The sequence below is a fragment of the Natrix helvetica genome (genome assembly GCF_964273705.1).
Source record: "Natrix helvetica genome assembly, chromosome: 12".
Lineage (NCBI taxonomy): Eukaryota > Metazoa > Chordata > Lepidosauria > Squamata > Natricidae > Natrix > Natrix helvetica.
Genome location: NC_138556.1, coordinates 13935508 through 13948464, shown reverse-complemented (window position 1 = coordinate 13948464; position 12957 = coordinate 13935508). Strand labels below are relative to the sequence as shown.

The 12957-nt window shown below is 43.4% G+C and overlaps 1 protein-coding gene across 1 annotated transcript in view; it reads right to left on the bottom strand.

Annotated features, from left to right (window-relative positions):
- The window catches only part of SECISBP2L (SECIS binding protein 2 like), a 37045-nt gene continuing 24088 nt past the window's right edge, over positions 1 to 12957 (bottom strand). Inside the window, 6 exon segments of the mRNA XM_081964582.1 lie at positions 1 to 4041; positions 5796 to 6012; positions 7312 to 7466; positions 9600 to 9820; positions 11097 to 11259; positions 12190 to 12351. Coding sequence (XP_081820708.1) covers positions 3374 to 4041; positions 5796 to 6012; positions 7312 to 7466; positions 9600 to 9820; positions 11097 to 11259; positions 12190 to 12351 — 1586 coding nt within the window. The 3' untranslated portion in view covers positions 1 to 3373.

Genomic DNA, 12957 nt, shown 5'->3' with positions numbered 1-12957 from the left:
TTTTTTCTTATAATCATCTTTATTCATTGTAGAAGATCTCCCACTAGTATTTACATAGTGCAAAAGCTGTTATTATTCCCAAAAAGTATGGTAGACAGAATTATCCTTCATAAAAAGGAGAACACAGACAGAACATGTTCATGGAGTAATTTTAGTTACGATTCCCCCCCCCCCCAAAACACCTTCTAATTTAAACTTTAGATGTTACTGACGTTTAGCGTACAGGGATCAAAGATTAAGAGGCATTACCCAAGTACAGTCTTTAAAAGTACATTAACCACATATAAACATTTAATTAGGCCGTGCCCCTTATATTGATTTTGTTTCCTTTTTCAAATTATTGTTTTAAGATGTATTGTTTTGTGTAAGGACTGAACTGGGCATCAAGCTTTACAGTTTCCATTCGTGGCTCTTTTCTTATTTTAAAAAGTGTTCCGTTAAGTGATTAAAATCTAGTAAATTGACTGAGCATCTTTGATTAATTGGCACAATTTCTTACACACACACGCGCACGCACACAAACACACATTAAGACGGTTTCAATAGACAGCAGCTTTTCAAACGAGACCTTTTTATTTTTTGCCCCTTCCCTCCTCCTCCTCCCCCCCCCTGCCATTAAAATTTAAGAGCTACACTGCATAGGCCCACCCGAAGGCGAATCGAAGGTTACCTCCTAGTGATGTGTTCGGAATACATAACGAGCGCATCGTTCAAAAGCATCTTTTCCCCCTAAAAATGTTTTAAACCCCAACAGCCGATCAAACACTACACCAATCACTGATCAAATCTCAAAAAAAAAAAAAAAGTTTGTAAAAACATGCCATTTAAAACGTAAGCTGGGGAACGGGGCGTATAACAGGGGAGGAATACAAGTACTATAATTGGTTTTCTTACGATAAAGGCATACATGTTACAATTAATCAACAGACCCCTCTCTCTTTATTATTTTGGCCCTCCACAGAGGTCATTGCATTAGCCCCACCTTGTGTTCTCTGGCTGTCTGGTGGCAGCTCTTTTTCATGCAAATACTGGAAGTGCTTTGGACTAGTTCCTGTAACCCATCAGACGTGGTGCCCCCAAACCCCTCCTGCCCTTTTCCTCTTTTGCCCGTTAGTGAAATTAAAACTGATTTTAAGGGAAGAAGAAGAAGCATTGCTGAGCTCGGCCTCAATAAAACTGCAGAAACAGGCCCCCCGTCATCCCCCCCCCCCATTTGTAAGAAAGATCCGTTGCTGCCCGTATGGAAGTTAAAAGTGATGGAGAAGGAACACCGAGGACGATGGATGGGCTATCGAAAGGATGAACAGAAATGTTAACATCTCACGAAGACAGAAGACAAGGAAGCACGTTAAACACGGAGTACAATCTAATACACTTCAGAGACATGTTCTGTTCTCCACTCCCCAAAATGAACACTTTACAAAGTAGGGATTTTTCAGCCAATGATAATGCTGTGTGTCCTAAAGGAGACCTCCTGCTGAAGTTTGAAGACCAGTGTGTTCGGATGTGACGTCCCAACTGAGAGTCAAACCTGAATGCTTTGACTGAATTTGAAAGAGATAACAATGGGAAGAGGGTGTGTGTGTGGGGGGGGGAGGGGGCTTTATGCAAACTGGCAAAGAGACAAGCCAGGTTCTTGGAAAGGAGGCAGACATTCGAGGTAACATCTACTGAAGGAAGAGTCATTTTGGCTGTTCAGCACTTTGAAAGGAAGAAGTTTCCACTTATGGACAATCGAGCAAGGAATGCGACTCGCCACCTGTCCTTTTCCTACTCATCATATACTAATTCCACGTACAAGAGCTATTTGTTCAAACTTTTCTTTTCTGCTACGCTCCTTAACACTAGGCGACCGCACACACAAAATTGCCAAACGCTTCCTCTGGTTTTTCAACTTAGAAGACAAGACACTAGCTTCAAATGTGATCACTTGTTGGTCCCAAATTATGGAGAGAGCGGCTGACCTATGAAATATTTTACAATGCTGGGGAGGTCCATCTTTTTCATAAAGCTTGTCTTCCTGCACCACCTCGAAGCCATCACTGTCCCACCCCGCCTTCCTCCCAATCCCGCCCTTACGCAATTTGGTTTGGTGACCCGAGCGCTAGAAAACTCCGAACAGGCCTGCAAAACTTAAGCAAGTCCTTAAAAACAAGCCTTTTTTTTTGGCCTCGCCCGCTCTGAAATTCCACAAAACAAAGGGTATTTCCCCTACCACAAAGCCACTTCTACCTCCCACGTTTATGAAAATTTACTTCCCAACGGGACAAGCTGTTGGAAGACAGAGTACACCTATCCATCAAGACCAACCCCAAGGGGAAAAAAGTAAGTTGATCCAAACAACAACTTCCCTTCCCTTTTCACAACCAACCTCCCCCTAATATTTCCCCCTCGTATTTCATTTTATATTAAATGGTCGATAACCGATTCTAACCTTTTCTTCTATTTACATGGCATGCTATGAACTCATAGTAACATTCCTGAGATCAGTGAAAGCATTCAGAAGCAGAACATGGCGTAACTGAAACAGCATGGAAACGAAGAAAACCAGGCAAGGGAAGCTTGCGTTGGTCAATAGGTCCCTTTTGGCAGTTGGCTTGCGGGTCAAGTGATTATGTGGACAATATCAGTTGGAAAGTAGAGACAGACACACCATTACCAAACTACTTGCTAAGAGCTGTTTCACCAAAGTACCTAGCCAAAAAGGTTTTAAGCCACCTGCAACCAGCCTTCAGGAGTGTTATTAGTTAAACGAATATTATAAATACTACTAAGAAGGTGCACTAGTTAATTCATAATACATCCTTCTAGCCCTTTTTTTCCAGAACACATTTTCATTCTGACTACAGTCACTTTTAACAGTCTGAGCGAAAAAGAAAGAAAGAAAGAAATCATTCTGGCTTAATGTTAGGTACTCAGTGGCCAAATACCTCCCGAAGAAGTTCACGGCAAGTCAATATTGGTCAATACTGTCAACGCTTTAAAAAAATAGGTAAGGATTTTTTTTTTCCCGGTTTGAGAAGAGTTTTGCCTTTAAAAATGATCAGGTGCAAAGAGTTTCCTCGTACGAAAAAAAAAAAAAGCAGCCCAGCGACGGTTTAACGCACGTAGCCTGCTCTAAGAAAAGATATAACTATTAATCACACATGCAAACCCTTAGGTCTCAAAGGAGAAGTGATAAAGACCGCTACAAAAAAAAAAAAAGACGAAGAAGGGTGAGTTAAATACCGGTATTAAATGTTACACAGTGCAAAATGCCGAGATGAAGCACACAAAGCGATGGCTGCAATCCTTACAACAATTAGTTTCTCTCTCTCTCTCTCTCTCTTTTGTTTTTTAAATAGTAAAAGATTCCTGAGTCTGGACTTAAAGTTCATGGCATATAATTTGAGTCTGTGTGTTTTGAATCAAGGGGAGTGCAAGGGTTGGGTTTCTGTTGGGCTTTACTCGTAGCCTTGTCTGATGTCCATTCCTCGCTGTCAGGAACCGCCTCGGCTGGCTCAGGGGCTTCCGGTTCTTCCTCCTCGCTCTGCTCCACGGTCTCGTCTTCCGCCCCGCCGAGGGTCTTTCCGAGCTGGAGGGTTTCCATAGTCCGCTGAGTCTCCGAGACCCACGATTCGATCCTGCTGTTGAGCTGAACTTCCTCGGAGATGGGTTCGTGGGCGTAGTCCTCCTCGTCCTCGTCCTCTTCCTCCTCCTCATCTTCTTCAAGCATCCCTGGCACAAGGGTACTGGTTGTACTAGTCATGGAAGAATTCAAAATGTCCCGGCAGCTGCCATCTAAAGATCCGGTGTCTGTGCTTTGCTGGGAGGCCCATTCCAGGTTGTCATCTGGCTTCGCCTCCTCCTTCCCGCTTAGCGGTTTCCCCGGGGCCACCACGGCGATGAGGCCAACGGCAGCTAGAGATAAGGGCTTACCAGCAGTGACATTAGGGGTGCCGGGTTTTTCTGAAGTAGTAGTAACCTTGCACGCCGCTTCTCTTTCGTTTTCAGAGGCTTCCAAACCATCTGAGGTTTCCATCATGCTCCTCCAATTTGTTTCTGGTGGGGGGGGGGGGAAAGTAAATAATATTTGGGGAAAGGTTAGAAAACAACATGGAAAGAAACTTCCGTGTTAAGACAAGCTGCCAAGTACATCTAGGTAACGTCATCGCCATTCTAGGAAAAGCTTTTGAACAATACAGTGACTGAAAGGCTGTTGCAGGTCACAAAAACAAGCATTGTTTCCCGTGTGCTGTGGTGTTAACAATACTGAACGCAAATTCTGTGCATTGTGAGCAAGTGCTTAATGCTGCAAAATAACATAATTGGGACTATTGTCCACTTAAGCACTTTAAATGCTAATAATTGAAATGTAAAAAACAAAACAAAAACACACCCTTCTGTCTCTAGCAAACCTAAGAAGAAAGGGGATGGGAAGAAGCAATTCTAAGAATGCAAGCTATTGTTTCCACAAATAAAACTGTATGTGAATATAAAACAATTTTTTTAGCTATGAGAGTTTTAACTATTTGTTTTCAAATTCAGCAACTGGAGACATACTGGAGAGCATTTGAAATAAAGCTATGATGTGGTACACCACTGCTCCTTAAGTGTTTTAATCATTCTGACCTTCATGTTTTTAGCCTCCTATTTTATTGCTTTAGTTTTTCTGGGGGAGGGGGGTTATTCTCAGACTACAAACTGCTCTGGAAGCTAGCTGGGAGCCTGTTTTATGAACCTGCAGTACCCCACAGGCCTTGTATTCTAAAGTTTTTTTTTTTAAAAAAAAAACCTTACAAAATAATATTTTCAGATTTATGCAGCTGGTTGAATATTGAGGCAATTTAATCTACCCAAAATAAAAGCTTACACTTCAATATTCCATGCAAGGATGCCAGCAAGGGAAAGTTAAGAGGATTTCCACAAGCTCCATGTGTGATCAAGGCCCATCTCTTTATTACAAGTGCCATAAGACAAATGTAAAAGTGGAATAATCGCACAATTGCGATCACCATGCTGACTTTTGAAATGAACTTCTCTTCCCCCTCTCGTTTCTTTTATGCACTCCTGGTTCCAAAGACCAGAGATGCATGCCATGGTTGTCCTACCACAAGATGCGCAAATATGGCACCTTTTACGACTTGTGGGCTTTGATTCCCAAAAATGTTAGCTCAGGAATTCTGGGAGATGAAGTCCACAGGTTGTAAAAGGTCGATAATTGTCTTCCCCAATCTACCACGTGAATCCATTGTATCTGGCTTCAGACACACAATCAAACAGACAATCCAGGAGGACAGGCTGTAGGAAATTGTACCATTCCAAGGTGGTTAAAGGTCAAGGTTCCCCTCGCACATATGTGCTAGTCGTTCCCGACTCTAGGGGCGGTGCTCATCTCCGTTTCAAAGCCGAAGAGCCAGCGCTGTCCGAAGATGTCTCCATGGTCATGTGGCCAGCATGATTAAACGCCGAAGGCGCACGGAACGCTGTTCCCTTCCCACCAAAGGTGGTTCCTATTTTTCTACTTGCATTTTTTTACGTGCTTTCGAACTGCTAGGTTGGCAGAAGCTGGGACAAGTAACGGGAGCTCACTCCGTTATGCGGCGCTAGGGATTTGAACCGCCAAACTGCCGACTTTTCTGATCGAGAAGCTCAGCTTAGTCTTAGCCACTGAGCCCTGGTGGTTATGAAGTAAATTTGGTCAAGAGGCAAAACACAGCTTTGCCATTCAGAAAATATCACCCAGCGGTGAACTAAAGGGAGACTAAAAGGTGGAAAATGTCAAGAATGGGCATTGTTTTGAGATGCAAGCTTACCGTATTCCTTCTCGTTCACCTCCGAAATGGGCTCTGAAATCACACTGCAGAAGGAGATGGCGCTGGCTGCCGAAGGGTTCCGGGAATGGCCCATGTGGTGAGGCACCTTCTTAATGTTCTTCAAGGCCTCCTCCTGCTCTTGCTCCATGGCTGAAACCATATCTCGGTAGGCTTTCCTGGCCTCTTCGGTCAGAGAGACCAGTTTATTAAAGAGGTTCTAGAAGACAAAGAGCCCACTAAGAGAAGGAAAACGACCACTGGAGGCTTCCAGACTGGCTTGCAATGCTTTCTTGGAAGGTTTTGTCTTTGCTTCCCCCCTCTTAAATGTTATTTGTACAATACACAAACAAATAAAAACTGTTTTAAGGTTTATGTATTTATATCCCAACTTTATTATTTGTTCTGACTTAAGCTTCCCAAAAGAGCGTGAAGCAAACTCCTTGTCCTAACAAAAAACCCTTTTATTAATTTGCTGTGAATTCTGCTCATTCACATCCAGCAAAGTCTTTCAAGGGAGGATGTGCGGTCACAGACCTTATCTGGCTTGGAGAGCCGCCAGGCCGATATCTGCAAAACCTGGCAAGGAGTCTCAGAGAGTCACGAGCCAATTAAGCAAACTAATTGTCTCTCCTGCAAACTCCACTCCCCTTTCGTTCCCCTTTTATTTCCTCTGGGAGGGGCCATTCATCGTCCACCTGTGGCCTTACTCCCAAGTCGACCCCTGTTCTTTAACTGTTCCCTTCATCTGGCAACAGGTTCCAGTTGTTCGTCTGCCTCACTGATGTCTGACTCTGAAGGCAGCTGATAACTGGCATAAGGCTCTGGCCCCCTCTCTGCCTCCAACACAGAGCCCTCATCAGAGCCTTCCCCCAGACTCCAGGACTGGCCCATCTTCCTCCCCAACCTCCTCACTGTCCGAATCTGCTGCCAGCTCCACTGGCCACATTATTTTTATAAATTACCCAAGGCTCCAAACACAGACAATGCTCCCTCCTACTCCTATTTCCCCCCACAACCACCCCCCTCTGGTGAGTTGGGTTGAGAGTGATCGGCCCAACTTCACCCAGCTGGCTTTCGTTGACTAGGTGGGACTAGAATTCAAGGTCTCCTGATGAACGGTCCAAAATCATCCAGCCGTCTTTCATGCCTAAGGCCAGAACTAGAATTCACAGTCACCCGGTTTCTAGCCTGGTGCCTTAACCACTAGACCAAACTGGCTCTACATAAATATAAAATATATAAAAATATGCACATATACATGTCCTTCCGATTACACCAAGGTTGGCTTTTATTCTTAAAAAAAAAAAGGGGGGGATATCTCCTAGTTGTGTCTATGGAGAGGAGTATGAGCACCAAACCCACTTCAAAGATTTGGGAAGAAAGACAACACACCCAAATGGCAGCTTCTTTTGAAACACAGAAAAAGAACAAATTTATTTTCAGGCATCGTTGGCTGGGTTAGGAATGCCATAGACAATGAACTCCATCCTTCCAGAGTTGACTGAGAAGCCCTTACCTCGGCGCCTGAAAAATTGAAGATGCCCACCACGCTGACAGGAACTAACTTGTTCACGCAGCGGCCAAGCGCTTTGCGTCCGAGGGCAAAGACAAAAGGGATTTCTTGTTCCCGAGCCATGGCGATCACGTTATACAAAGCTTCATCTAGTCCACCTTAAGCCACGTTAAGAAACAAACAAACAAACAAAAAAGATGAAAAACGTCCTCACAGTGAGGTCAGACTTAAGTGCACTAATTTTATTCACTCTATTAAAAAGTCTAAACCACTCAAAAACGGGAGTTCTTTCCAGTAAAATTTTACTGTGTTAGTCAAACAGAAATCAGAGGGAAATTGTTATGTGTGCAAAACATGCAAACCAGATGGATTTGAAGCTGGCTAAAAAAAAAAAAGGAACTAGCAACAGCAATAGCCCTTAGATTTATATACCGCTTTGCAGTGCTTTACAGATTTCTTCAGCAATTTACAAAGTCAGCCTGTTCCTCCCAACAACCTGGATCCTCATTTTAATGACCTCAGAAGGATGTAAGGATGACTCAACCTTAAGCCGTTCAGAATCGAACGCCTGGCAGTGGGCAGAGTCAGCCTGCAATACTGTGTTCTAACCACTGCGCCGTATCAGCAAACACTGCACTAATGTGAAGGTACCTCAAACATGTCTAGCAGTGGTGGGTTCTGGATCCCGTTCCAACCGGTACGGTTGGAACGGGCCCGACAGCATCCACACGGACGCGCGCATGCGTCTTAGCGCCTCCACGACGCTCCAGTTGCTGCCGTGCTGGTGCGCGTAAGCCCCAAAGACTTAAAGACTGGTAAGGAACAGTATTTGTTTCTCAACCTTGGCAACTTTAAGATGCGTGGATTTTAATTCCCAGAATTTTCCAGCCAACATTGAAATTCTGGGAAATTCTTGGGCCATATATGAACTTTTTGGGGGGGGTCAGCAGTATGGAAATTGTTGTCACAGCTGCCTGCTAGAATTTCTCAATATAGGCTACAGTCCTGAGAATGTTGATGATCTCGTCATCCAAGCAGTAAGCAATTCTGACTTCATTTAGTCTTTTTGGGATCCATCCCGATCTCAACCAGGTGCTGCCATCTGCTGTAGCCCATAAACATCTACCCTGCAAATGCAAAAGCAATTTGCTGATGCATAATATGTGGAAGGGCCTAAATGTCATCTCCAGGAAATGAAAAGCCTCATTTGTAACTCAAGGGCACCATCTACAGCCAGTCAAGAGGAGGGAAATATTGCTTCCTGCTTTCAAAATGCTGCTTGTTCAAAAGTGAGATAGTCACTTATTCTCAGTGGACAACTTACCAGCAAGGCAGGTGCTTGAAAATTAAATCAGTCTTCAAAAGATTGAGGTAGACAGTTACTTGAACGATAATGGATTGTCTCAAATACAATTGCCTTCTGGGATACCCCTACCCCTCCAAAACGCACAAATGTTTCAATGTCTGCCTGTTCACTTCTCTGCAACTGCAGATCCTGCGTCACACTAAAAACCATCTCTAATAGTCTTCTAAAACACCGGGAGGAACTTCTTGAGAAGAGTTCTGACCGAGGCTTCCCGAGAGCATGAAGCAAACTCCTCGTCCCAGTAAAAACCCCTTTTATTAATTGACTGTGAATTCGGCTCATTCACATCCAGCAAAGTCTTTCAAGGGAGGATTTACGGTCACAGACCTTATCTGGCTTGGAGAGCTGACAGGCCGATATCTCAGCTCTCTGAGTCTTGGAGAGTCACAAACCAATTAAGCGAACTAATTGTCTCCTGCAAACTCCACTCCCCTTTTGCGCCTTTTATTTCCTCTGGGAGGGGCCATTCATCATCCACCTGTGGCCTTACTCCCAAGTCGACCCCTGTTCTTTAGCTGTTCCCTTCGTCTGGCAACTCTGCGCATGCGCACACTGGGAACGGGCTCCAGCTGTTCGTCTGCCTCACTGCTGTCTGACTCGGAAGGCAGCTGATAACTGTCAAACGGCTCTGTCCCCCTCTCTGACTTTGACACAGAGCCCCCATCAGAGACTGGCCCATGTTCCTCCCCAACCTCCTCACTGTCCTCTGCTGGCCGCTGACAGGCCACAAGAAGAAGGTGAAGCCTGTAACAAGGAAAAGCCTAAGGATTGCTCAGTGATCTAGGGATATGGCACCTTAGATGGCAGTAGAGTGTTTAATATACGAAGGACAGAAATGGGGGAAAGAATCCGCAAAATAATCCTATGTTAAAAAGGAAACCAGCTCAGACTCGAAGAGAAGTTACCACCTAAGCGTCGTGTGTACCTTTGGATTGAATCTTCTCACAGTTGGGAGAAATGATGACACACTTGATCTTGCTTAACTTCATGTGCTTGGTAACCTCCCGCAGGCCCATTACAAGCCTCCTCTTTGCTTTGGCTTTTATAGGATCCTTCTGATAAATTCGCTCTTGGAAGCTGACCAGCTCTTGTAACAGGAGAGTCACGCATTCATCGATTTCTTTATTGAGGACTTGATTACAGTACCTGCACGTTCAGCATGGGAGAAAAAAAAGACAAACGTCAGCAATGCTGGTCTGGATCTATTGCATTGGAGGGGGGGGGGGTAGAGTTCATCCTTTTTAAAACTCTCTTTCTGAAACTACGTTTAATTTCGTCTGCCATAAATCGAGAGCCGTGACCGAAAAAAAGTTCAGGGGCGTGTATGTTTACGAGCTTTATGTTATCTACATTGCAAGCTGTACTTCTTACGTACTAAGTACTACCTACACATTCCTCCTTTTCTTAAAGTCTCAGGGGGCTGTGTACTGTTTGAAACTTATTTTAGGGCCAGTGTTCCCTAAAAACAGGGCAATTCTCTTATCGGCAAGCAGATTGCATGGATGCAGCATGAAGCAGTTCCAGGTACAAAAGCATCGGTAGTAATCCCAAAGGTGCTTTTTCAAAAGGCAAATTGGACTTTGGTTTTCCTTGAAGATGTTTCGCTTCTCATCCAAGAAGCTTCCTCGGGTCTAGAAGCGAATGGAAGAAGCTTCTCGGGTGAGAAGCGAAATGCCTTCGAGGAAAAACAAAGTTCAGTTGTCTTTTGAAAAAGCCCCTTTGGGACAACCAGGATCAGGATGACTGAGAACCTTCACAGTCAATCAGAAATAATCCTTGTAAGATTATGCATTGATAAATGAAACCTAATGCAGAAAGACAGGAGAACGGGCAGTAAGCTGTCCTGAAAGTAAGCGAAGCAATCCTGGTATCACTACTTAACAACACAGTTCTCTTCTGATGACATTGAGTGGCAAGCAAATTTAATAAATAAAAATAAAACATCAGGTTTAATCTGAGATAGCCTTGACCCCTACGTCGTTTGTTGAATCCACTTGTCTTAAAAAAAAACCCTATATATACATTTTTCTATATGCCTCTGGTATGTACTGTATATTTGATGCATGTTTTTCAGCTCTAAGGCAGTAATAAAGATGAAGACATAAGAACATACCTATCTCTTTCACCTACAAATACTTTTTAATCTGCTTAACTTGATGAGTCAATACCAAATCTTTTCATTTGTTGGAAACCAGTCACCTGCACCTGGATAACTTATTTACAAAACAAGGCATATGCCTGCCTAAAGACATCCAAAGAAGCAATCCCAGGAGCAATTTTGTCTGAGCTCAAGTAGCTGATGCTTCCAAAAGCTAGAATCTATTTAGGTGGAACAGAAACGCCTCCCTATTAAGAATTTAAATTCATCCTCCTTAAGCCAACCTGTTTCCTTTGAATAAGTCCTACAGAATGCAAAGCTTACTCTCTGAATCGCTTGCTGTGAATTTTGGTTATAGTTGACGATGCCATGGGGCTTCCTATCCCTGAACTTGCCGGTGAGCCTTGGGAGACAGGAGTCATGCAGTAGGGAGAATTCTGGCTTGCTGGAGAGAGGGAGGTGTCACTTGGCACACTCAGACCAGTTTCTGGAAGAGACGAGACAAAACGCACCAGTCACCCATTCGTAAAGTCGCAGCGTGGAAATGTTATTTTTATGGTTCCTCTGTGTCACATCTGTGTGTGTATGTGGGGGCAATGCATAATCCTATGAGAGCTGAAGGCAACATCATTTCATTTCACTGTATGCTGATTAGTATACATTTAAAGTGACAATAAAGTTCTAATCTATTATTCAAATCCTCCGTTATTTCTACTTCCATCTCATCATAATCCTCAGAGATAACTAAGTTTACATGTCTTTCTTCATACACCAGGATCAGAAAATCCAAAGGACCTTTTTTTAAGGAAACAACCTCTCCTAGGAAATTAGTTAAGAAAGTAACATATAGATTTAATGAACAGAACAGTCACATCTCACCTCTTGCTTGCCAATTTAAAGTCTTGTGGAGCGGCATGTTACACTGTCACTGCATTTATCTGGTTTGCCAGCTGTGCCTACATTCTGAGTTATACGGTAGAATGAACTGTTTCTTATCTAAGCTTTACTGCGCATGTCACACATTCCATACCTTCATCTTTACTTCTTTCTTTTGTCCGTCTGACAGGAAATTTGCCAAGATGTAATCATTTAGCTAGTAAGTTTGTATTTTTTTACTTTATTTACAATAAAATGTTTTTCTTAGAATATACCTCGGGTTTATTTTGCTTATTTAAAAGTATGCTTCAAGGATTTGCCAAGATTCATACCTCGTTTAATTTACAGGGCGGAATTCACACCCTGACATACACCATCAATTGCAATAAACTATTTTAGACCATTGTTTCCATGAGCAACTGGATCCAGAAAGTTCCAGGTTGATTTTTTTACTGAATTAAAAGCCTACTAAACCTGTGTTTGGTTACACAATGGCTATTGCACATATTAATGTAAAGAATAAGGGTCAGGTTGATCTAACCTTCTTGAGATGTTAGTTCTTCTGCCTGGCTGGAAGTCAGGGTCACCTCTTGCTCCTCATCACCTCCCATAAGGCTGTGGTCTGTGGTCAACCGTCCTTTCTTTTCTTCTCTCTCTTTCAAAATAATCTGAAAGAAACCCAATTGTGAATATTTCTTGCCGGCTCAGGAATTCTGGGAGTTCAAGGAGACAGGCCAGAGGTGGGTTCCTACTGGTTTGGCCCAGTTTGGCCAAACAGGTAGAAACTTGGTGGCCTGGGTCGCTGCAACCCGCAGAGACCCAGGCCTGCCACGCCCCTGAATCGGTTCTCCTACGGTGGTGCCATCTTGATTTTCTGTTCTGCACATGCGCAGAACAATTTTCATTGCAGAAATGTATTTCCCCCCCCCTTTTTTTTGTCACTGCGTTAATTGTTTGCTAGCCTGAACTGAATAGCTGAACTGAAAGAGTTACTGCGCAGGTCATAAGTTCTTATCTGACCACGATTTATTGCGCATGCTTAACATGTTTATTACATCACACATTCCAGAGACTTCTTTCCTTTTGATCTTTGTCCGTCTGCCAGGAAGCTGGGAGACAAACTGCTCTTGCCAAAATGTAACAATTAGATAGATTTGTTTTATTTTCCATTTCTTATTTTTGTATTAAAAGTTTTGTTTCTCATTAGAACATGTTTCCGGGATTTTTTTTTTTTTCGCACCTTGAAGATATTGCCTGTTTGGAATAGCCGCGATCTAAGACCTCATCTAGTCCAGGGTGAAATTTTTCC